The 25,561-nt window shown below is 35.1% G+C and overlaps 1 protein-coding gene across 7 annotated transcripts in view; it reads right to left on the minus strand.

Annotated features, from left to right (window-relative positions):
- The window catches only part of LOC137244794 (aquaporin-like), a 198,099-nt gene that overhangs the window by 57,033 nt on the left and 115,505 nt on the right, over positions 1 to 25,561 (minus strand). For all 7 annotated transcript variants that reach the window (XM_067774311.1, XM_067774310.1, XM_067774312.1 and 4 more), the window contains one exon: positions 3,614 to 3,807. In XM_067774311.1, coding sequence (XP_067630412.1) covers positions 3,614 to 3,807 — 194 coding nt within the window. The remainder of the gene's footprint in view (positions 1 to 3,613; positions 3,808 to 25,561) is intronic.

The raw sequence follows: 25,561 nt of genomic DNA on the forward strand, positions 1-25,561 counted from the left end.
TCAGTGAGAAGTTTTTCAGGGCAGAAATACACTAGGAGTGTTTGCCAAAGCAATGACGAAAGGCGGCCCCGCATAGAAGAACTTTTTCGTAATTGAAAATACTTTTTTCTGAAATCCCGCTTTACACTTGACTTGAACGCAGTACCTTCGGTGTGGTAGGCGGAAGCACCCTACCATATTCTTGAATTTGTGTTATCGCTCTTATATCAAGCTTAGCGAGCCATCTCTCGCCAATCACATGACTGCAATATTATTTGAAGATACGAAATTGGTTTATTTTGAGAATATAGATATTGTCGTGGAAGAGCAGGGTTATTAATCTTGAATACAAATCTTTTAAATATATCTTAATTAAAACTTTAAATTACACTGCATCATTGCAATTTTGCAACAAGGCAACCATGCTTATTTTCTGACAAAGCTTTTTAAAAAACTTATAGGCCAGTCCGTCTAGTTTTTCTGGTCACAGGATGTCCTTCAGCCGTGTGTGAAAAATCTTTAAGTGTTTAAGCTTTGGTTCACTAAAAAAAGCTATAAAAGGACTAACGGTGGATGGCTGAAGTGTTGGCTTGAAATGCTTAGCTCTATACAGGGTGAAATATTTTCTAAGACAGTAAAGTTTTAACTCTTTCACAACTTGGCTAAAGATCCCTGCAATCTCTTAATCTTTAAGCGCAAAAAATTACTCATACGTGATCCATCATATATATCTTCAGTGAAAATTATCTGTAAAAAAATATCGTGGTTGCAAAATAAGGTTTCAGTTTTATTGGATTGGGTTACATGGGCAAATGTACATATGAACTTTCTTTTATATTTTCAACTACTCATATTTCCTTTTTGTAATAATAATAACACTTCAGAGAAAAAAAAGCTTCGAAGATTTTGTGCCCAACCAGTTAAGACATGGCTCAATTATATGGTTGGCTCATCTCATCAGCTGATTTTATTTATTTTATTGCATGGTCGATGGGATTGTCAAAAGGAGGTGGCAAACTCAAAATGAAACCAACCCATTGGCAACATTTTCTTACAACATACAAAAATTGCTAAATTTTATCATTCCATTCCATACCATTCACACCAACACGCAGATTTTGAGAATCTGAACTAACATATTTTGTTTTTGTACAGCTGATGATGAGCCAACCATATAGTTGAACCATGCAGTTTAGATAAAAAAAAAAACTTAACTCCAAACTGACCACTTGCTTAGTTGGAAACAGTTATATTTTTTTGATCAATCAATCTATCATTTTCATTTTATTTTCTATCTCATACTTGAGCATTTATTATCACTTTTATAGCGATTACATTCATTAAATCGTGATAAATATTCGACGTAATCACTGTTCTGTAGTTCGAGTATGAATGAAATTCTGTGTGATTGATTTGTTTGAAGCCACTTCAATCTTGTCTGTATTTTGGAATTTATCTATTTAATGGCACATATTTTGCAACTTGTTTCACAGTGATTTAAATGAAGATGAGCAATTGAAAAGCGTGACTTCTCAAGTTTAATCACCAAATCTGACCTTGCCAATGAGCTTGAATGTATTTAAAAACATTCACAGAAATTTTATTGCAAAAAATTGCATACGTTTCGAAAGTAATTAAATTTTGTTTTTCTATCAACCCATAAATGTATTAGACTTAATTGAAAAGCAAGTTAATAAAAGGTATTACAACAATTTATATATGTATTATGCAATAAAATTGTATTATTGCAAGCCATAAACAATTGTTAGTTTTATACCCAGTTGTGAATGCGTTCAGACTTTGGCAGTTTTGTAGTGGTTCTGTAATGGGATAACGCGTAAGTAGACACTCTCAGAAAAAAATCAAGTTACTCCCATTCGACCTCACATCATCATCATCACAAGACCTCACTATTTCGGAATATAAAATGTAATCGAAATTGAAGACACCAAAGCAGATCTCATTTTGAAACCGTTGACTTTTATATTATCACTCAGAAATTATCGGTTAAACCAAGCTAGATATTTTTTTTAACAAGAGCAAAAAGGCTTGCTGAAATTTTTGAACAAATCCTACAATAAGTTTTGTACAAATCGGGTAATCTTAATATCAAGCATTTCGAGGGTGCTTCGATTCACATTTTGCATTTTTTACTTTTCAATTGTTTTTACTTTTTTGAAACCGATTACTCTTTGTGAACCGCTTACTTTTTGAAACCGATTACTTTTTTAACCACTTACTTCTTTTGAATCTGTTTACTTTTTGGATCTGTAACCCAACCGGACTTTTTCGTCTTAAAAAAAAAAACAATAAAACTAAATATTAAAAAGGAGGTAAACAGTTTTTAAGCACTTTCTTTATGTAGTAAATTGATCAATACGCAGCAGAAAACGAATCCTTAAACACGGAGATAATATGATTGATTTTAATTTTGAAAGACAGGGCTTAGCCGATTATCGCGTATGACCACAAAATTGATCTCAAGACTCCATACGGTCAGTACAGTATTTTAAACATCTAGATCAGTGCGACACCTAGCGAAACTTTCTGTCTCATTTGTTAAGCTGCCCCTGACCTTTGAAACACATTTCAGATTTCAAGTCTCTATTTGAAACCCTATCCCAAGATTGCAACTCTCGTATGAGTTTTTTAACTGTCTGATTTTTTTTTAGTTTCTAGCTGAATGAGGAGTTACTGAAAAGTCGACAGAAATATCTCAATCTCATTCTTGTAGAATTTATTTCTTGGTATTGCATCTTAATAGAAATCTAAACTATGTTCAAAGTTTCAAGTCCCTGGCTCACCAGAAGTTACTAAAAATTTGATAGTGAGATTCCCGAATTTCATGCTGAAATTTGTGGACAAATATGAAAATGTTCTAACATAAAGGCAAAGGAATACACCTTGATTTTGTATGTGATATAAACGTGCGTCAAATACTAGAAGAGTTCAGAGTTTTGAAAGTATCAAGATTTTTAGAAGCTTTAGCTGAATACAGCTAACTTATGTCATCTCTAGTTCATAATAATGAGTTGCTTATTTACTGCTATATTTATGCCAAGGAAATGGAAATCAAATGTAATAGCTTTTTTTCAGCTAAGATCTCCATTAGGCCTTTTTAGTAGAAAAAGTTTAGTTCCTTCCATGCCTTGACTGCTTTAAGTCTGTAAAAGAAGTATAAAAAGTTGCACACTAAGTTCATATAAAGATATTCCATTTTTTAGGCTTTTGTAACACCGATTAATAAAAAGAAAGTTAACAGTGGTTTGTTGACTAACAAATACTGACGATTTCTCTAGAGTTGTAATTTGAAGTTGAAATTTTTGACAAGCTCTTAATTTATTAACAACTTAGATTAAAAATTATTTTACTAAGTTATAGCGGAAATGAAAGTTTACTTCAACGCTGCCTTGTACAGTGTTTCGATCATTACATTTTTGATATTAATTAATAAGGGACGTTGTCTGTCACTTGCTTGTTTTATGGAGTTTAAAAATGGATCAAAAAACGCAAAAGATCAATTTAAATCTAATTTAACTGCAAAATGCCTAGAAAACTTTCTGAAATATTTCAGTAAACAAATTTTTATAATCACAAATTAAATTAATTTTATTTATAACGCCTATTTACTTACCAATGCCATAGTAGCCACAACCAATCCGAAGCAGAAAGCAACTTGCGGCACCGAGGGGCTATACGTTCCAAAGCCGGTACAACTGCCCACACCAATGGCGACCAAGAAGAATGTACCCAAAAATTCGCCAATCAATGCACGCCATATTCTTTTATTTTCTGTGATGTCACTGACTCCAATGATTTTAGGAATATCTGTTATTGGAGAGAAATGAGAATAAAATTAAAGAAAAAAAACCTTTTTAAAAATAAGCTTTTATTATTTTGGTTAATAAAATTAACTAAAAAGTAAACAATAAATTGACTCTAAAGAAATATAACACTTTATAAGTTCATTGTAAGCTTAAACGATAATTAGGCTTTTTCGTCTGCGACAAAAAAATTCTATATTGTACATAATTATATATTTTTAACATTAAAACTTTACACCTAAATTATTAAATCTTACAGTTTATATCACAGTCCAAATTGTTCTAATAAAAACCGTGTTAAATTTTGATGGTATAATTAAGAACATTTAGGATCTCCTTTTCTTGCTATCGCAATGTAACACGCTTTTATTAGAACAATTAGGACTGTGATATAAACTGTAAGATTTAATAATTTAGGTGTAAAGTTTTAATGTTAAAAATATATAATTATGTACAATATAGAATTTTTTTGTCGCAGACGAAAAAGCCTAATTATCGTTTAAGCTTACAGTAAACTTATAAAGTGTTATATTTCTTTAGAGTCAATTTATTGTTTACTTTTTAGTTAACTTTATTAACCAAAATAATAAAAGCTTATTTTTAAAAAATTTTTTTTTTCTTTAATTTTATTTTTTACTTTTTAGTTCGTTTTATTAACAAGTAATAGAAGCTTGTTCTTAGAAAAGCCTTTTTCTTAAATTTAATTTAAATATGAATTTTTTTTTTAATTTTTAGTAGGGTAAAATATTGTTTAAATTAGTTACGTAAACTTTACTTAGTTATTTGTAACGTTTCTCATTCTATCCATTTCTTTTAATGCATCAACATTACAGGGTTTCTCCGAAGTCAACTTTGAACAGTCAAGTTCTTCGATTCGAATACGTGCTAAAGACCTAACTCGGCTTTTGACAGAGAGCACATATAAAATTGTGTCAAACAGTGTTAACTGACTTAAAATCATATTTTATTGTGACTTGGCCTATGTGGCGTTCAGTTTACAACTACTCATTGCAGATCTCTGCTCTGTGTGTTAAATCTGTTTTAAAATAATAGCCGTATTTTTTTTTTTTACACGTAAACGTCTATACGCTTATAATTTATATGGACTGCTAAGCGCCAAACTTTAAATACACCTCTGAAGTTGCTGCGCATAAAATGTGTACTAATAAATTCAAATACGCATTATACGTAGATGTAACTGAAATATGTGTTTTTGTTTCACGCCCTACACTAATTCTATGTATTCTATGTGTGTCCACAATTCATCGCAACTGATTTAGCTATATGTTATACACAGGCATACAACAGAGGGTCGTGTCTCCGCTTTTCGGTACACGCTGTAGATGTAGCTAGTTGTTTAACCACTGCCGCTAGATGGGTCTCCTAAGCATTATGTAAGCTAGGATAGTCGTTTTTTTTTCACGCGCAAACGTAAACCTATACGCGTGTATAAAAAACACGGCTAATATTCCAACTTTCGCTTAGCTAAAATTCCATCGCCAAAAATCTGTAAAACAAAATCAAGTGCGCAGAAAAGTATGCAACACTTACCGATAAGAGCCTAACCGCGTTAGCGTTCGTTGTATCACAGAATTTTTACACTTTGAAAATGACGGCTGTTGTTTGCAAGGTTGCATTCCTTTGAGTGTTCGTTTTCACCATCTGGATTAACAAAGTCATGAGCCTGGCGCCAGCGCCAATGCGGTGCCAGCTCAATGGTAGCTCATTGACGAAATGACTCCAAGCGAATTTTTGACGCTACTTAGTAGTGAGTGCGTAGTACATTTTACTTGCGCTATTGAGTGAAACGACTTTTGTGTGTCAGGCACGAGTTTGGTGTTATTGGCGCTACTGGCAATGATGACACTGAGCTGTTGACGGTAGCGCTGGTAGTTCAGATTTTGAATCAGAGAAAGAATTGATGACCCGTGTAAATTATTATGGCTTTGGCCGTGTAAATTATTATGGTGTATTTGTATATTTTAGATTTAATGCACAATTAATATGTGTGTGTTTGAGCGGCCAAATAATAACAGTAGTATTGCTAAAGTGCTGCTTAGTTGATGGAATGTCGCTAATTTCCTAGCGATGATCAGCAGATTGTCAATATTTCGTTCAACGGACGCGCGAAATTGCCACATCTGCTCAAATTTTCCAAGATTTTCCATTCTTGATTTAACTTAAGCTGTTATGCCAATATTTTTCAGCCAGCTTTTTTCAAATAGGTAATTTTTCGAAAAGCAAAATAAATTACAGAAAAGATTACAGAGTTAAACAGCCTTAAAAATTCAGCAATGTTGGTTATACACAGAAATACCACAGAGGGTTGTGTCTCCGCTTTTCGCAAGCGTTGAGATTCACCACGCGTGATTCACCACGTCCAAATATCACAATCCACGGATAGGTACCGGCGGGTTTGTATGGGACTTATGCTGTTATGCTAAAGTAAATACAAATCTTTACCGATAACTGTGTTATCGATTAATTTATCGAATTCTAACAAAGTAATATTGCATTGTCATCGGAGTTATACATGTGTGCATAATTTCAGCTCAATCGGACACCGGGAAGTGTATCAAATTTAACTTGCAAGATTCCATTACAGACAACAAAAGTGAAACTAAATAAAAGCTTATAATTATAAAAAGAAATCAAATTAATATATTACATAAATATGCAAATAAGGAGACAATTATAAAAAGTTACACTTCTTCATTAAATATTTGGAGCTCCAATGAATGAATTAATTTTTATAGTCTCTTCTTGGCGTCAAAACAAATTCACAAACAGACTATGCAATAAAAGTTTGTATGAGTAAAAAAAATAATCACAAGTAAAGGTGTCTAAGTTCGGGTGTAGCCGAACATTACATACTCAGCGTAAGCTTCAATTGCATATTTCATTTCAGATAAATTACTTTTCTACATAACACGTGGCACCGCCCGCTTAAAAAAAAAGTCTCACCATTTCCTCTTACCATTTCCTCTTACAATAAATGAAATATCATTGATTCAAAACTATTTTTTGCTAAGTTATAGCTTATTATTTTAGTCTACGACCCTCTTAAATTTGTTTTATATCTAAGTTGCCGTGGTCTTTAACTGATCTCGTCCATTTTTTCTAGAAATATTTCGTGCTATAGGGAAAATTTGTGTACCCAATTTTTATTACGATCCGTTAATTTTTCTTCGAGTTATGGCTCCCGAAACATAAAAAATTGCTTAGTTATAAAAGGGGTGTTTTTCCTATTTATTGTTATAAATCCACTTGGGAAATGAAATACTATTGATATAAAGCTCCTTTTTGCAAAGATATAGCTTATTTTATTCGTCCACTACCCTTTTAAAAATCTTTTATATAAAAGTGGGCGTGGTCCTTAACCGATTTCGTTAATTTTTCTTCAAAGCATTCCTTATAGTAAAGGCAACCTCTCTGCCGAATTTTGTTACGACATGTTTAACGATTTTGGATTTATGATTAATAATATTTGTAAAATTGATTTTATCACAAGTGGGCGGTGCCACGCTCATTTAAAAAAAATTTTTCAAATTTTTATCAAGAGTCTCAATATCAGTCCACACGTCAAATTTCAACATTCTAGGTGTATTATTTACTAAATAATCAAGTTTTTTGTGTTCTCCAAAATTTTATATATATAAAAAGTGGGCGTGGTTATCATCCGATTTCGCTCATTTTCAATACCAATATATTCTGGGTCCAGATAAGCTCGTGTACTAAATTTGGTGAATATATCTCAATACTTACTCAAGTTATCGTGTTAACGGACAGGCGGACAGACGGACGGACATGGCTCAATCAATTTTTTTTTCGATACTGATGGTTTTGATAAATGGAAGTCTATATCTATCTCGATTCCTTTATACCTGTACAACCAACCGTTATCCAATCAAAGTTAATATACTCTATGTGCAAAGGACGCTACAATGTCATTGCTACAATGTCAGGATGGATTAGCAGGGTTTTGACAAATAGTAAAATGACCCGTGAGCACCATTGGTAAGAAACGGTTGAGCACGTTCTGTGCTCGTGTCCTGAGTTCGCGAAGTCAAGGCTGCAGCTAATAGGGGACGCAGTTTTGCCATATCTGGGGACAGCTATTTAGCTAGGTCCTTGAAATCTTTTAGTTTATGCCAAGAGGACGGTCGTCAAACAAATTCTATTAATCCAACACTACCAGAATTCAGGCTAAGGTTAATAAGAAATTTGCTTCAAAAGCCTTAAGCATGTATGTATATATTTCATAGCTTTTCTTGACATACTTTATTAAGTAGCCTCTTTGATATATTTTATTATTTAACTTTTATGAGTGATACTCTTATCAAATAATGACTGTTTTAAGATTAGCAGAATAATAGTCATAAATCAAATTGATTTATAGAATCCATTTATAGCTTCTGTTATAATATGCTAGATAAAAACATTTTACTAGTACCAAATAAGTGCAAGTACTCAAGTACTTCAAATCTAAGTACAAAGTATAAGTACTACAGTACTTGTACTTCGAATCCGAAAGTACAAGTAGATATACTTACGAAATACTTGCAAGTATACGAAAGTACTTTTTCTGATAAAATATGTCAGTTTGATTCATAAATGGAAAATGAAAGTATGAGTAAAATTCATATTACAAAGCAAAAAGAAGTAAAACAACTTATTAAATAAGTATAAATTGTACAACAGCTAACAATATTATAGTAGTTTTGTGTTTGCATTCATTAGTACTAGCTTTTCCAACGAAAAATCCGTCATTGATTGCCTTCTAGGACTATAAACAATGACATCTAAGGAAAATAAAGGCTATTCTGGGTCGGAGGAAGCTAAGGGCGTATTCATTTTGAGTGGTAGGTCCTTCATAAGAGGATAACTCTTAAGCATATTGAAATCTGTTGACGTATCATTAAAATATCCGTAAAATTCTTCTTCAACCATTTTGTCAAAGTTAGGTGATCGTAAGGGTGATAGTTGAACCGCTTCAAAACCGTTCAATACTTATCAAAGTACTTCGAAAGTAGTTTAAGTAATTTACTTGTACTGCAAAAATTGAAGTACAAGTACTTCGATACTTATACTTGTACTCATTTTTCGAAGTACTGATGTACTGATACTTGTACTTGTACTGGTACTTTTTCTTTACAGGTCTGTATATAACTATGTTTTTTTATATTTTACAATTATTTTTAAATAGCGATGGGTTCTTAAATTGAACCACAAAGCTTAGCATTTCAACACAGAAAGCAATTAAAAACAAGTAAGGACGGGACTGTCTTCGGCTGTGCCGAAGACTTCATACCTTTCATGAATGGGGCTGAACAATAATCTTATCGCGTTCGTAATATCCAAATAATCGGATGTATAAGATAAGAAATATATAGTGAAGAGCTGTACATACCTAAACGACTTTTAAGATAAATATAAAATAAAAAATTGCAAAAAACCCCCTTATCTGAACGATCGGTTGTATGGGATATATATTATATATAGCTCCGATCGAAATGATTTTTACAGGAAATCTTCTATGATATATTAGAATAAATATCACCAAGTTTAACGTTTTTATATTGGAAATTAAGGGAGAAATGGCTAAACACCTTTCTATCTGAATGATTGGTTGTATAGGATATATATTTTATATAGCTCCGATCGAAATTATTTTTTGATGAAATCTTCTACGATATATTAGAATAAATATCACCACGTTTAACGTTTGTGTTGGAAATTAAAGGAGAAAATGCCAAAAATCTTTCTATCTGAACGATCGGTTGTATGGGATATATACTATATATAGCTCCGATTAAAGTGATTTTTTCAGAAAATCTTCTATGATATATTAAAATATATATCACCGAGTTTAACGTTTATACTTTCTAAATTGCGGCAGGAATGACCAAAATCGTCTTATCTGAACGATCGGTTGTATGGGAGATATATGTTATAGTGGTCCGTTCCTACCGGATCCGACAAAGTTCTAATATAATACAAAAATACATCCTTGTGCCAAATTTTATTAAGATATCTCAAAATTTGAGGGACTAGTTTCCGTTCAAACAGACAGACGGACGGACGGACGGACATGGCTATATCAACTCAGTTCGTCGCCCTGATCAATTCGGTATACTTAATGGTGAGTCTATATTCTATATTTCTCAACGTTACAAACATCGGACCAAAGTTAATATACCATTTCACGTTCATGAAAGGTATAACAAGTAAGTAAGTACCACCGATCACTACGATTTTTTCAGACAACAATGAATGCTCTATACGTAAGCATTCAGTGAAATTTGAAGCCTCTAGCTGTTAAAATTGGGCAGTAATTACGAAAAGTTTCTTATCTGAACAATCGGTTGTGGGGGATATATGATTTTTGCTCCCGCTCAGTAGCCGGAATTATATACATAAAATCATTTCCAATATGTGAAAAGGTTGCCACATGTCTCCCTTTTTTTAAGTCTAAAAATTACAATTCATGCTTAGGAAATAAGATGTCATTATTTTAAAAATGTATGCATTATGAGCGAAATGCACACGCCTCGTGGGTTGAACTGTTCTTCTTGATGTGTCTGGCGTCGATACCTCAAATACGCGCTTAAGTATGTCCATTGAGACTGGGGTTCGCTGTCCTTGCACTTCAATATAAATATGTTTATCGTGCCGTGATAAGACACGATAAGGGCCGCTATATGGTGGGCTTAATGATGGACCTATTTGTCCTTGACGTACCAGAACATGTGTGCAGGTATTTAGATCTCTGAAACGAAAAATTGACCTCTTGCCGTGTTGCGACATTTCCGTCGGGGTTAAATTACGAAAATGTTGTTGTAATATACGAAGTAAACCATGTATTGATTGATTTCTCCCAGTTTTCAGAAGTTCTCCTGGAATTCGAATTGATTCACCATACACTAATTCGGTCAGCGTTGCTGAAATATCATATTTCCATGAGGCTCTTAGTTCCATGAGAACTACTGGAAGCGAATCATACCAAGAATCTTGGTGGTACAGCAGCGCTGATTTAAGCTGCCTGTGCAAGCGCTCAACGAGCCCATTGGCTTGTGAGTGGTAGGGAGTGGTCCTGAGGTGATGGATTCCGAAGAACTGAGCAAGTTGTTTGAACTAAGCCGATTCGAATTGGCCTCCACGATCTGAGGTGATTCGAAGAAGAACTCCATACGTCGCAAACCAGTGGTAAAATAAGGCGCGTACAATTCTTTCTGACTTGAGCTGCTGCTAGTTGCTGAGGCGTAACTGGTGTTGAAATGGCATCAATGCGTGAGAGGGCATCTGCCATAATGTTAACTTGTCCACTTACGTGTTTTATTTCTGTTGTAAACTCAATTCTTCGAAACTGTCAGGGCGGCGCACGTTCTGGTCGCCGTTTGGAGACATGCTGAAGTGGCTTGTGGTCCGTGTAGATGGTAATATGCCTACCTTCAAACATATGTCTAAAATACTTCACTGCTTCGTATATCGCGTGAGGCTCCCTATCGTAGGTAGAAAGCTTGCATATGGATTCGGGCAGCATTCGACTAAAAAATGCAAGAGGCTGCAACAATTATTAATACGCTTCTGTAAAACTGACCCTATTGGAGAGTTGGACGCGTCTGTGAAAATGGCTAAATCTGCTTCCATATTAGGGTGAGCTAGTTCAGCGCATGTCTAAGGCTTGCTTGGAACGTTCGAAGGCATCTACGAGCTCTTTTGTCCATTGGATTTGGTGTGTACTTTTAATATTGGATCAAGAAGCTCAGCGGCATTCTTTATAAATTTTCGGTAAAAATTTACCATACCAATATAACCTCGAAGTTTCTTAACCGTTACCTGTGGCGAAAGGTTCCTTATTGCACTGACTTTTTTAGGCAATGGCTTAATTCCCCGACTGTTTATATAGTGACCGAGAAACTTTACTTCGTTTGCACCGAATACTGACTTTGAGGTGTTAATTACCAAACCGTAATCTTGAAGACGTTGAAATAGCACTTTAAGGTGCTCAAAGTGCTAAAGTTCGTCTACTGAAGCGATTAAAAGGTCGTAGATGTACGCAAACACGAATGGAAGATCACGAGTGACTTCGCCAATGAAAAGCTGGAAAGTTTGAGCAGCGTTTCTTAGGCCAAACGTCATAAAAGGAAATTCGTATAATCCAAACGGAGTGATTATAGCTGTTTCCTTAATGTCATCGCTAGCGACAGGTATTTAATTAAATGCTCGCACTAATTCTATAGTGGACAAAATTTTGTATCACACATATTGGCTCCGAAGTCCTCGAGATATCTTACGGGATATCGATCGGGGATTGCGCAGTCGTTGAGACGACGATAGTCTCCGCAAGGTCGTGACTCTCCCGACTTTTTTGGGGCTAAGTGCAGTGGTGAGGACCAAGGGCTGTCTGAGGGACGCGCGATACATATTTGCGCCATCTTGGCGAACCCTTCCTTAGCAATCTTTGGCTTATGCGGCTCGAGTCGTCGCGCTTTGCTCGACACCGGAGGACCATTTGTATCCTGATATGATGTATTATACTTCGCTAATTTAAAAGCTCCGTCTGGCTTGGTTATAGAAGGGAATTATTGTAGGAGTGACAGGTATGGTGATTCGCCACAAGAGAAGTGCTCTGCGGCGCGCGCTTCATTTGACCATTGGAAATGATTCCCGATTTTTCGCCACTAATTCGACTATGTTTCAAGTCAACTACTATGCCGAAATAGCTAATGAAATCGGCCCCGATAATGGGCTTTGAAACGTCAGCGATAATAAAACGCCAGATTAAATAGTGGCGAAAACCAAAATCGAGCGTGACCATGTGGTGGCCATATGTTTTTATGGTTGATCCTGAAGCTGAGTACTACTGACAGCCAACTGGGGATAGATTAGATTTAATACGATACCGTGGAAATACCGAAATATCCGCACCGTTATCTATTGCCATCATCCGGTGGCAAAATCCTGAGCCAGATAAATAATTTTGCATTTAAGTACAAGAACAACGATTTGAGCCAGATAAATCCATATAGAAGTATGGTTCAATTTTTTAATTACTTCTTTTTAGTTTGGCAACGCTGCCTTTAATAAACCTGCTCTTTCAAAAATAAATGTCGCTGCTTAGCCTTTCGCCGTATGAGTTAAATGAAAATCAGCGGCGGCATCTGTCTATCACATTTCACGTGTGCGACAACGTGAGCGTGAGCCGGAGCTGTAAAACTCACTGGAAGACGACATATGAGAGATTGTGGTACGATCTATGATAAAAAGGCGGCGTGATGTTATGGCCGGAGAGCAAAGATGACTTGATACGCAACTCTCTCATTTTTTGCGCTCTCACGAGGGATTTATCTCAAATTTGAGCTGGCAACAATCATAAATAAATCCCTCGCGCCAGCTGAAGCGGCTGCCAGAGCAAAAAATGTGCCAGCTAAAATGAAAAACGGGCCAAAAATTTCGGTAAACTTTAGTTTGACCTACAACTGTAGAAATGCATTCAAAAATTATGGGAAAAGGATATAAATACTTGTTTTAGTGTAAATATTATTAGTTCGAAGGCGGAGGGTAAATATTATTTCCCATTCAAAAGTTATCACTAAAAACAGGTTTTGTAGATATGAAGTTCCGATGCAACCAGTCCATTTTGATTACAGAACGTGGAACGTCAGATATGTAGGATAAGCCCTATCCATTAAATGATGTTAACTATTATATCATAGGTCAGATATACTGAAATTTCAAAAGAATATATGGTTTTCACTGTGAGTTAAATGCGTTACAATATCTGACTAATTAATTTAATCAAAATGTAAATTTTACTTAGATTTGTTTATATTTGACTCTAACTAGTCGTATTATTGTAAAATAAGTTTAAAGAAATGAATATTTTACGACTATCATTTTATTAAATGATAATCAGATCTATTCATTTTTGTTTGGAGTGGCATCATTGACAAATGTTATAAAAAATGTGCATTTTGACAGTGCTCTCTCGAAAGAAAGAGTTGCAAATCCATTCATCTATGCCGGAGAGTCTTTTACCGCCTCTAATGACTCCCCTTAGCGTTTCCCCAATACTTACATCCTGGTATGCAGCGCTGTGTTTCGTTTCCAAACTTGTTGTGGTATCTGCAGATTCCGACGCCTACGCAGCGCGTACAGCTACGCGATGAGTCACGTTTGTTGTTGAAATATGTATTTTGCCGCATGTTGCTGCGTGGTCTTCGGACGTTTAGTGGTTCGATCTGTTTACGCAATTCGTCGATTTCTGTCCGCAATGATTGTTCTTCGGATATGTTAGCAATAGTGTGGTTGACATTCGGCATTACCTCATTTATTTTGTCAGCTATTCGGCTGAGATATTCCAATGAGGCGTTGCGCTGTGCTGCCAGACATGCGCGCGTTTCAGTGGAGAGCTGTGACTGCCACCTTGCACAGGCTACGCAAGTGGCGTAGAAATTGCGAGGGAGTGCGATCTACGATTTCTTCAGCATTCAAAAGTTGGAGTAGCTTGGCGTTTTTGGACTTTGTTAAACGTTCGATGAGATTTTGTTTTAAAGTTGTGTATGGCGTGGTTGGTGGTGGACGAACAATGATGTCTTCAACCTCTGTTGCCGAGTGTGTGTCAATAAGCGAAACCGCATGATGAAATTGGTCATCTTCGCTGGCTATAGATCGAATCCAAAATTGGGATTCTAGTTGTGCGAACCACATTGCTGGGTACTCCGATGAAAATGGAGGTGTGCGCACGATAGTATTTCCAGAAATGTGTAAAGATGTTGGTGTTTGTGGTGGAGCAGATGTGACAGGAGACTCGTTCTCGTTCGCCATTATGTGTGACTTTGTGTCTTAAATTAGTCCCACTATTATTGAAACGCGCAAAATAACCGCCGATACGTATAAAATTTTATATAACGATTTTATTTAACTATTATTGAAACGCGCAAAATAATCGCCAATACTTTCACAAGACTTCCATGGAAATTCTTAACAACGAATGGCGATCATTAATATTATATGATAAGGAAATAATAGAAAAGATATATGCCGACGATATTCTTGAAGGATGGAAAATTGGGAACTGAAAAGTCTTCTAAAAGAAAATTTGAGTGAATAAATGTGCTCCTTGGCATTATTACCTCACAGTAGTGCAGCCGCAGAAAGGTAGTTGTCTATAATGAACGGTATAAAAACCGCCAAGCGTAGTGGATTAAAAATTTCATGCACTTCAAATCAAATATTAATAAAAGAGTATTTTTCCGACGGACTTCATTTCAGCGTCCAATTAAATTAATCAGATTTTATAAAAAATTTTACTTTGTAGAAGGTGATTTTGTTTCATGTATTTAATAACACCCATATGGAACTAAATTTTTATTTTGTTGAAAATTCTGTTTTTATTTTGAAAAATTTGTGCACAAATTCAAAGAAAAAAATAAATTTGTTTATGAAAAAATGAAGTAAATGAGCTCACAAATATTTTCCTGCGATATTTTCATCAGATTTTTATACTCAGTTGAGCAGAGCTCACAGAGTATATTAACTTTGATTGGATAACGGTTGGTTGTACAGGTATAAAGGAATCGAGATAAATATAGACTTCCATTTATCAAAATCATCAGTATCGAAAAAAAATTCGATTGAGCAATGTCCGTCCGTCCGTCCGTCTGTCCGTTAACACGATAACTTGAGTAAATTTTGAGGTATCTTGATAAAATTTGGTATGTAGGTTCCTGGGAACTCATCTCAAATCGCTCTTTAAAATGAACGATATCGGACAATAACCACGACCACTTTTTCGATATCGAAAATTTCGAAATTCGAAAAAGTGCTATATTTCATTACCAAATATGGATTAAGCGATGAAACTTGGTAGGTGAGTTGAACTTATGACGCAGAATAGAAAACTAGTAAAATTTTGGACAATGGGCGTGGCACCGCCCGCTTTTAAAAGAAGGTAATTTAGAAGTTTTGCAAGCTGTAATTTGGCAGTCGTTGAAGATATCAGGATGAAATTTGGCAGAAACGTTACTCCTATCACTCTATGTCTGCTTAATAAAAATTAGCAAAATCGGAGAACGACCACGCCCACTTTTTAAAAAAAAATTTTTTTTAATCCAAATTTTAAAAGAAAAGTTAATATCTTTACAGTATATAAGTAAATTATGTCAACATTCAACTCCAGTAATGATATGGTGCAATAAAATACAAAAATAAAAGAGAATTTCAAAATGGGCGTGGCTCCGTCCTTTTTCATTTAATTTGTCTAGGATACTTTTAATGCCATAAGTCGAACAAAAATTTACCAATCCTTGTGAAATTTGGTAGAGGCTTAGATTCTAGGACGATAACTGTTTTCTGTGAAAAAGGGCAAATCGGTTGAAGCCGCGCCCAGTTTTTATACACAGTCGACCGTCTGTCCTTCCGCTCGGCCGTTAACACGATAACATGAGCAAAAATTGATATATCTTTACGAAACGCAGTTCACGTACTAATCTAAACTCACTTTGTATTGGTGTAAAAAATGGCCGAAATCCGACTATGATCACGCCCACTTTTTCGATATCGAAAATTTCGAAAAATGAAAAAAATGCCATAATTATATACCAAATACGAAAAAAGGGATGAAACATGGTAATTTTACTAGTCTATTGACGCAAAATATAACTTGGGTGTGACACCTACCATATTAAGTAGAAGAAAATGAAAAAGTTTTGCAGGGCGAAATCAAAAGCCCTTGGAATCTTGGAAGGAATACTGTTCGTGGTATTACATATATAAATAAATTAGCGGTAACCCATAGATGATGTTCTGGATCACCCTGGTCCACATTTTGGTCGATATCTCGAAAACGCCTTCACGTATACAACTAAGGTCCACTCCCTTTTAAAACCCTCATTAATACCTTTAATTTGATACCCATATCGTACAAACACATTCTAGAGTCACCCATGGTCCACGTTTATGGCGATATCTCGAAAAGGCGTCCACATATAGAACTAAGGCCCAACCCTTTTTAAAATACTCATTAACACCTTTCATTTGATACCCATATCGTACAAACAAATTCTAGAGTCACCCCTGGTCCACCTTTATGGCGATATTTCGAAAAGGCGTCCACCTATAGAACTAAGGCCCACGCCCTTTTAAAATACTCATTAACACCTTTCATTTGATACCCATATCGTACAAACAAATTCTAGAGTCACCCCTGGTCCACCTTTATGGCGATATTTCGAAAAGGCGTCCACCTATAGAACTAAGGCCCACGCCCTTTTAAAATAATCATTAACACCTTTCATTTGATACCCATATCGTACAAACAAATTCTAGAGTCACCCCTGGTCCACCTTTATGGCGATATTTCGAAAAGGCGTCAACCTATAGAACTAAGGCCCACGCCCTTTTAAAATACTCATTAACACCTTTCATTTGATACCCATATAGTACAAACAAATTCTAGAGTCACCCCTGGTCCACGTTTATGGCGATATCTCGAAAAGGCGTCCACAGATAGAACTAAGGCCCACTCCTTTTTAAATACTCATTAACACCTTTCTTTTGATAACCATATCGTACAAACAAATTCTAGAGTCACCCCTAACCCACATTTATGGCGATATCTCGAAAAGGCGTCAACCTATAGAACTAAGGCCCATTCCCTTTTAAAATAATCATTAACACCTTTCATTTGATACCCATATCGTACAAACAAATTCTAGAGTCACCCCTGGTCCACCTTTATGGCGATATTTCGAAAAGGCGTCCACCTATAGAACTAAGGCCCAAGCCTTTTAAAATAATCATTAACACCTTTCATTTGATACCCATATCGTACAAACAAATTCTAGAGTCACTCGTGGTCCACCTTTATGGCGATATTTCGAAAAGGCGTCCACCTATAGAACTAAGGCCTACGCCCTTTTAAAATACTCATTAACACCTTTCATTTGATACCCATGTCGCACAAACAAATTCTAGAGTCACCCCTGGTCCACCTTTATGGCGATATTTCGAAAAGGCGTCCACCTATAGAACTAAGGCCCACGCCCTTTTAAAATAATCATTAACACCTTTCATTTGATACCCATATCGTACAAACAAATTCTAGAGTCACCCCTGGTCCACCTTTATGGCGATATTTCGAAAAGGCGTTCACCTATAGAACTAAGGCCTACGCCCTTTTAAAATACTCATTAACACCTTTCATTTGATACCCATATCGTACAAACAAATTCTAGAGTCACCCCTAGTCCACATTTATGGCGATATCTCGAAAAGGCGTCCACCTATAGAACTAAGGCCCACGCCCTTTTAAAATACTCATTAACACCTTTCATTTGATACCCATATTGTACAAACGCTTTCTAGAGTCACCCCTGGTCCACTTTTATAACGATATTCCGAAAAGGCATCCACCTATAGAACTAAGGCCCACTCCCTTTTAAAACACTTATCACCACCTTTCGTTTGATACCCATATTGTACAAACGCATTCTAGAGTCAACACTGGTCCATCTTTATTGCGATATCTCGAAACGGCGTCCATCTATAGAACTTAGGCCCACTCCCTTTTAAAATACTCATTAATACCTTTCATTTGATACCCATATCGTACAAAATAAATTCTAGAGTCACCCCTGGTCCACCTTTATGGCGATATCTCGAAAAGGCGTCCACCTATAGAACTTAGGCCCACTCCCTTTTAAAATTATCATTAACACATTTCATTTGATACCCATATCGTACAAACAAATTCTAGAGTCAAGCCTGGTCCACCTTCATGGCGATATCCCTAAATGGCGTCCACAGCTCTCCACAGCTCTCAACTGAGTATGTAATGTTCGGTTGCACTCGAACTTAGTCTTCCTTACTTGTTATGAATACTTTTGAACGAAAATAAAAAAAGTTTTAAGTAAACGATAAAATGCCAAAGTCGGTTATTTTGTGGCAGAAAAATACTGGTACATTGGAAAATTGTTGTTGTAATGAGACGTATAGGTAAAGTTTCCTCAGTATTTCAAGCTCAAAATACAGGAAAAAAGCAAGTATGATATAGGCATAAGCTATGTATCTACAAATTTACATGAATTTTTTTGTTTTTTACGCATTTTTTTTCAAGTGTTATGTCCGTGAAATGTGCTTTATTTGTTTTACAATAAAATATGAATTGTTTTGTACAAATATAAAATGTAGCTATTGTTTTCTTAAAAAAAAAAATCTAACAACTTCTACCACTATTTTAATTTTTCGTCTACCAACATTCTCTTTTTAAAGGTCCGTGCACTGATCATTGTTTAGTTATAACACATTTACATACATAAATTGTACATTATGATTTCTGCTCCCCCTCAGTAGCCGTAATTGTCCTGATTGATATGAAAGTTCTCGCTCTCTGAGAGCGCGTGAAAAGGTGCATTTTTTTTTAATATTGGCCATAGATGCCATCATACTCAAAATCAAATTTGGGCATTTCAGAATAACTTTGAGGTATTTTACATGGCAAAGGTTTAATTTATGATTTTCATCGAAAATTTACTCAAAATTGTCAATTGGGATATCAAAGAACTCGAATTGATATCAGGATTACAAACCCGAAAAAAATAACTCCTTTTCACCCGTGGAAAATTTATCTGTGACAACACCTTTCATGGAAGGGCTGCACACGAAACGGGTTTTGGTAGCGACTTTCGATGGTGAAAAAGTTGGCTTCTTAGCCTTCGCATTGATGTAAGTGGATGGATAAAGGCCATGTTTTTGTGGCGCGTTGAGACATTCCACTTTTTGAAGCTGAGATGAATTTTACGTATACGTATAGGTTAACGCAACATGTTTCATTAACTGCTTTTTGCGGACGATAACGCAGATACTTCACCAAGTTTTATCTTTTTGCGTTCGTTTAAATAACAGTGGATCTAATTTTGTAATTTCTTATAAATTTTTTTCGTTTTTCATTGTATGTGAATTAGAGGTTTACGCCGATCACTTTATCGGCGGCGGCGGCGTAGGCTCTATTATATACCGGCGGCGGCGGCGTTGGCATCACGCCGGCGTACGCCTGTGTTCTTACTTTAAAAAACTTGATTTTTCTGTTTAAAAAAATAATATTAAGGAAAAGTTTTGTTTGTATGTATTTAAGGAAATCAACGTTTTGCCCATTTCGGAAAGATCCCGGGTTTTTGCCTCAAAATCTCGCAGATCCTTCAAAGATTTTCAGGAGTAGCTCCTTGCGGAGGGAAATGAGAAAAACTGAATTAAGCATGAAAACAAATACTAGCAGGATGGCCTAGTGATTAAAGGCTACTGCAGTTTCACCATGTGATTCACGGTTCGAATCCCGGTGAAACCTTTGATAACATAACAAAATTGCCTGATGATGATTACGTTGGCGGTTTTTGAAATGGGTCCATCGCAATATGCCAGTAAATGTTTCTTGTTTTTCAGTTTCTCTTAGAAAACATAATAATTGAAATTCAATTATTATAAGCCGGTGTTAAGCTCATGCATTCTTAAATATAAGTATAAACGGAACACACCATTAAACAAACATACATAAATATGTACAACTGAGCCCGAGTTTACAAAGCTTCTCATTCGCAACGAAGAAGAACTTTACAAAAACAAATCTACATGGCACACAAATCAATATAGAGACAAAATGTCTCAATTGTGTTGTTAGTGTAGAAATGAGAAAAACTGAATTAAGCATGAAAACAAATACTAACAGGATGGCCTAGTGGTTAAAGGCTACTGCAGTTTCACCATGTGATTCACGGTTCGAATCCCGGTGAAACCTTTGATAACATTACAAAATTGCCTGATGATGATTACGTTGGCGGTTTTCGAAATGGGTCCATCGCAATATGGCAGTAAATGTTTCTTTCTTTTCAGTTTCTCTTAGAAAACATAATAATTTAAATTCAATTATTGTAAGCCGGTGTTAAGCTCATGAATTCTTAAATATAAGTATAAACTGAACACACCATTAAACAAACATACATAAATATGTACAACTGAGCCCGAGTTTACAAAGCTTCTCATTCGCAACGAAGAAGAACTTTACAAAAACAAATTTACATGGCACACAAATCAATATAGAGACAAAGTGTCTCAATTGTGTTGTTAGTGTAGAAATGAGAAAAACTGAATTAAGCATGAAAACAAATACCAGCAGGATGGCCTAGAGGTTAAAGGCTAATGCAGTTTCACCATGTGATTCACGGTTCGAATCCCGGTGAAACCTTTGATAACATTACAAAATTGCCTGATGATGATTACGTTGGCGGTTTTCGAAATGGGTCCATCGCATTATGCCAGTAAATGTTTCTTTCTTTTCAGTTTCTCTTAGAAAACATAATAATTGAAATTCAATTATTGTAAGCCGGTGTTAAGCTCATGAATTCTTAAATATAAATATAAACTGAACACACCATTAAACAAACAGACATAAATATGTACAACTGAGCCCGAGTTTACAAAGCTTCTCATTCGCAACGAAGAAGAACTTTACAAAAACAAATCTACATGGCACACAAATCAATATAGAGACAAAATGTCTCAATTGTGCTGTTAGTGTAGAAATGAGAAAAACTGAATTAAGCATGAAAACAAATACCAGCAGGATGGCCTAGTGGTTAAAGGCTACAGCAGTTTCACCATGTGATTCACGGTTCGAATCCCGGTGAAACCTTTGATAACACTACAAAATTGCCTGATGATGATTACGTTGGCGGTTTTCGAAATGGGTCCATCGCAATATGCCAGTAAATGTTTCTTTCTTTTCAGTTTCTCTAAGAAAACATAATAATTGAAATTCAATTATTATAAGCCGGTGTTAAGCTCATGAATTCTTAAATATAAGTATAAACTGAACACACCATTAAACAAACATGCATTATGTAAACTTTACAGCCTTTTTTCTACACTAAAAAAAAAAATTCCTTAAAACTAGAAAAATAGCTAATGATATCTCGCCATAGAAATTATTTTTCTTAAAAACTAAAATTGTTTTCCTTATTTATAGGAACAGTTTTCTTAAAAGTTTAAAAAATTGTGTCAGAAAAATTAAAAAATTAAATTTTTTCACTGCCTCGGCAATGGATTTTCAATCGAAGCGCTCAACACTACATTCGTATTCACTGAGCTAACTCGTACATGTAAATATTATAAGAAATATGCAATCAAGTATTCTTGATGAAAAATAAAAATAAAATAAAAAAATTTTAAGCACTTCCTTTATATAAATGGACAAAAATCAGCGAAACCTGTCTCCCTATATAAAGACATATTCTTGCTAAACTTTGATTTTAAATTTTGATAGAGAAATTGCAAAAATATTTATGAGTAGTAAATATATAAAAGTGGAAAGTTGGTAGATAAGGAGATATTATTAGTCAATCAATTGCGCTCCACATTTATATTTTTACTTCTCATAAATATTTTTGCAATTTTTTTGTCAAAATTTAAAAATCAAAGTTTGGCAAGAATATGTCTTTATATAAGGAGACATTTTTCGCTGATTTTTGTCGATTTATATAAAGGAAGTGCTTAAAATTTTTTTATTTTATTTTTATTTTCTCCTTTTTTTCCTTCGTCACGGCGTCTTAACCTAGCTGTGAAGTTTCATGTTTGTAGCTCAATGAGAACTTACATAAAAATCAATCCCAAAATTCCCTCCGTTTCGTACGATTTTTCTAAATATCTCATCCCGTGTGCCCTCTAGCGAATCTTTTTGTATCGTATCATCGGCTGTCATCGACCTCTGAATTGAGTTTGAAATTTCAAGTCTCTAGCTCATCGCGAAGTTACTTAAAGGCTGGTTTGAAAATTTCAAAATTTTTATCTAATAATTTCGACCCATGCGCCACCTAACGGATTTTGTTTTTCCTTTTATTGCATTGTCACGACGTGTGAGGCGTAGCATAACCTGATTAAGGTTCAGTTGGTCTTACTTATGACTATAAATATAAATTTTACGCGTCCAACGCTTTTATTTAATTGTCTAATCAACGCCCTAGATTAATGGGAGTGCGATGACTAGTACCTAGGACCTACCTAATTATTTTCTAGCTTTTAGTATTATTATTACTTCATATAAGTATTGTTTTCAATAAAACCGTTTAACTTATAATTTTTTTTAATTATTTTATTTTCAACTTTTTAGTCTTTGTTTAATTGTCTATTATTTCTCATTCTATTTAGTTCATTTAGTGACTCATTATTACAAGGACTCTTTCCTGACAATTTGTTACAATCTAAGTCTTCAATACATTATCCTTCCAAAGACTTTACTCGTCTCTGCGCCAAGTATGCTTGTCCCTGCTCGAACTCCAAAATATTTTGATGTCACTTCTACCGGACTGTATGTAATATTTGTTCCAAATATGAGCAAAATCGGACATCATAGGTCGCTTTCCATTCATGTATGTATTATGTGTTCCAAATATGGCCCAACTCGGACCACAAATACGATTTTTTTGAATATCTCGACCCTTGCGCCACCTAGCGGTGATATTTCTCAATAGGTCGCTTTCTATTAATGTATGTATTATGTGTTCTAAGTATGAAAGAAATCGGACCACAAATACGATTTTTTGAAATATTTCGATCAATGCGCCACCTATCGGAGTTTTTTCCTATTATTGCATTGTCATCGGGTTGTGAAGTATATTCCAAGTTTCAAGCTTGTAGGTTATCGGGAAGTTAGTTAAATTTTAATTACAAAATTCGTTCACAACGGCCGTGCGGCCGGCCTGTCAAGATAAGCTAAATAAAACCGTTTAAAAAACATGAAGGCCTTCATGAAATTTTTGAAATTTTTGCTTAAAATTTTTAGAAACTTATTAAAGTAAATCCAATTATTGTCTAACAAAGTACAAGTTTCAGGTCTTGTCAAATTTTGTCGAAAAGGTGTTGCAGGTTTTGTTTCATTCAAAAAATAAAATAACCTAAATTATTTCGAAACATGTAAAACATTAACTTTTGTGAAACTTGAAAAAGTTTTTACTTACTTACTTTACTTACAACCTTTTTCTAAAACTAACGAAAATCTATGCCGGAGTTACATCTAGCATATTCATTCGTTATTCGGTAATAGGCCGTTTTTCTACCTAATGTTTTTTTATACCCAGCTATACTTGTACACAGGGTATTATAACTTTGATTGGATAACGGTTGGTTGTACAGGTATAAAGGAATCGAGATAGATATAGACTTCCATATATCAAAATCATCAGTATCGAAAAAAAATTTGATTGAGCCATTTCCGTCCGTCCGTCCGTCTGTCCGTTAACACGATAACTTGAGTAAATATTGAGATATCTTCACCAAATTTAGTACACGAGCTTATCTAGACCCAGAATAGATTGGCGTTGAAAATGAGCGAAATCGGATGATAACCACGCCCACTTTTTATATACTATATAACATTTTGGAAAACACAAAAAACCTGATTATTTAGTAAATAACACACCTAGAATGTTGAAATTTGACATGTGGACTGATATTGAGACTCTTGATAAAAATGTTTTAAAATGGTCGTGGCACCGCCCACTTGTGATAAAATCAATTTTACAAATATTATTAATCATAAATCAAAAATCGTTAAACCTATCGTAACAAAATTCGGCAGAGAGGTTGCCTTACTATAAGGAATGCTTTGAAGAAAAATTAACGAAATCGGTTAAGGACCACGCCCACTTTTATATAAAAGATTTTTAAAAGGGCCGTGGGCGAATAAAATAAGATATATTTTTGCAAAAAGAGCTTTATATCAACGGTATTTCATTTTCCAAGTGGATTTATTACAATAAATAGGAAAAACTTCAAATTAAAACAAGTAAGGAAGGTTAAGTTCGGGTGTAACCGAACATTACATACTCAATTGAGAGCTATGGTGACAACATAAGGGAAAATAACCATGTAGGAAAATGAACCGAGGGAAACCCTGGAATGTGTTTGTATGACATGCGTATCAAATGAAAGGCATTAAAGAGTATTTTATGAGGGAGTGGGCCATAGTTCTATAGGTGGACGCCATTTAGGGATATAGCCATAAAGGTGGATCAGGGTTGACTCTAGAATGCGTTTGTACGATATGGGTATCAAATGAAAGGTGTTAATGAGTATTTTTAAAGGGAGTAATCCTTAGTTCCATAGGTGGACGCCGTTTCGAGATATCGCCATAAAGGTGGACCAGAGGTGACCCTAGAATTTGTTTGTACAATATGGGTATCAAAAGAAAGGTGTTAATGAGTATTTTAAAAGGGAGTAATCCTTAGTTTCATAGGTGGACGCCGTTTCGAAATATCGCCATAAAGGTGGACCAGGGGTGACCCTAGAATTTGTTTGTACAATATGGGCATCAAACGAAAGGTGTTAATGAGTATTTTAAAAGGGAGTAGGCCTTAGTTCTATAGGTGCACGCCGTTTCGAAATATCGCCACAAAGGTGGACCAGGGGTGACTCTCGAATGTGTTTGTACGATATGGGTATCAAATTAAAGGTATTAATGAGGGTTTTAAAAGGGAGTGGTGGTTGTTGTATAGGTGGTCGCATTTTCGAGATATCGCCATAAAGGTGGACCAGGGGTGACTCTAGAATGCGTTTGACGATATGGGTATCAAATGAAATGTGTTAATGAGTATTTTAAAAGGGAGTAATCCTTAGTTCCATAGGTGGTCGCCGTTTCGAGATATCGCCATAAAGGTGGACCAGGGGTGACCCTAGAATTTGTTTGTACAATATGGGTATCAAAAGAA

Source organism: Eurosta solidaginis, chromosome 3 (genome assembly GCF_040869045.1).
Source record: "Eurosta solidaginis isolate ZX-2024a chromosome 3, ASM4086904v1, whole genome shotgun sequence".
Lineage (NCBI taxonomy): Eukaryota > Metazoa > Arthropoda > Insecta > Diptera > Tephritidae > Eurosta > Eurosta solidaginis.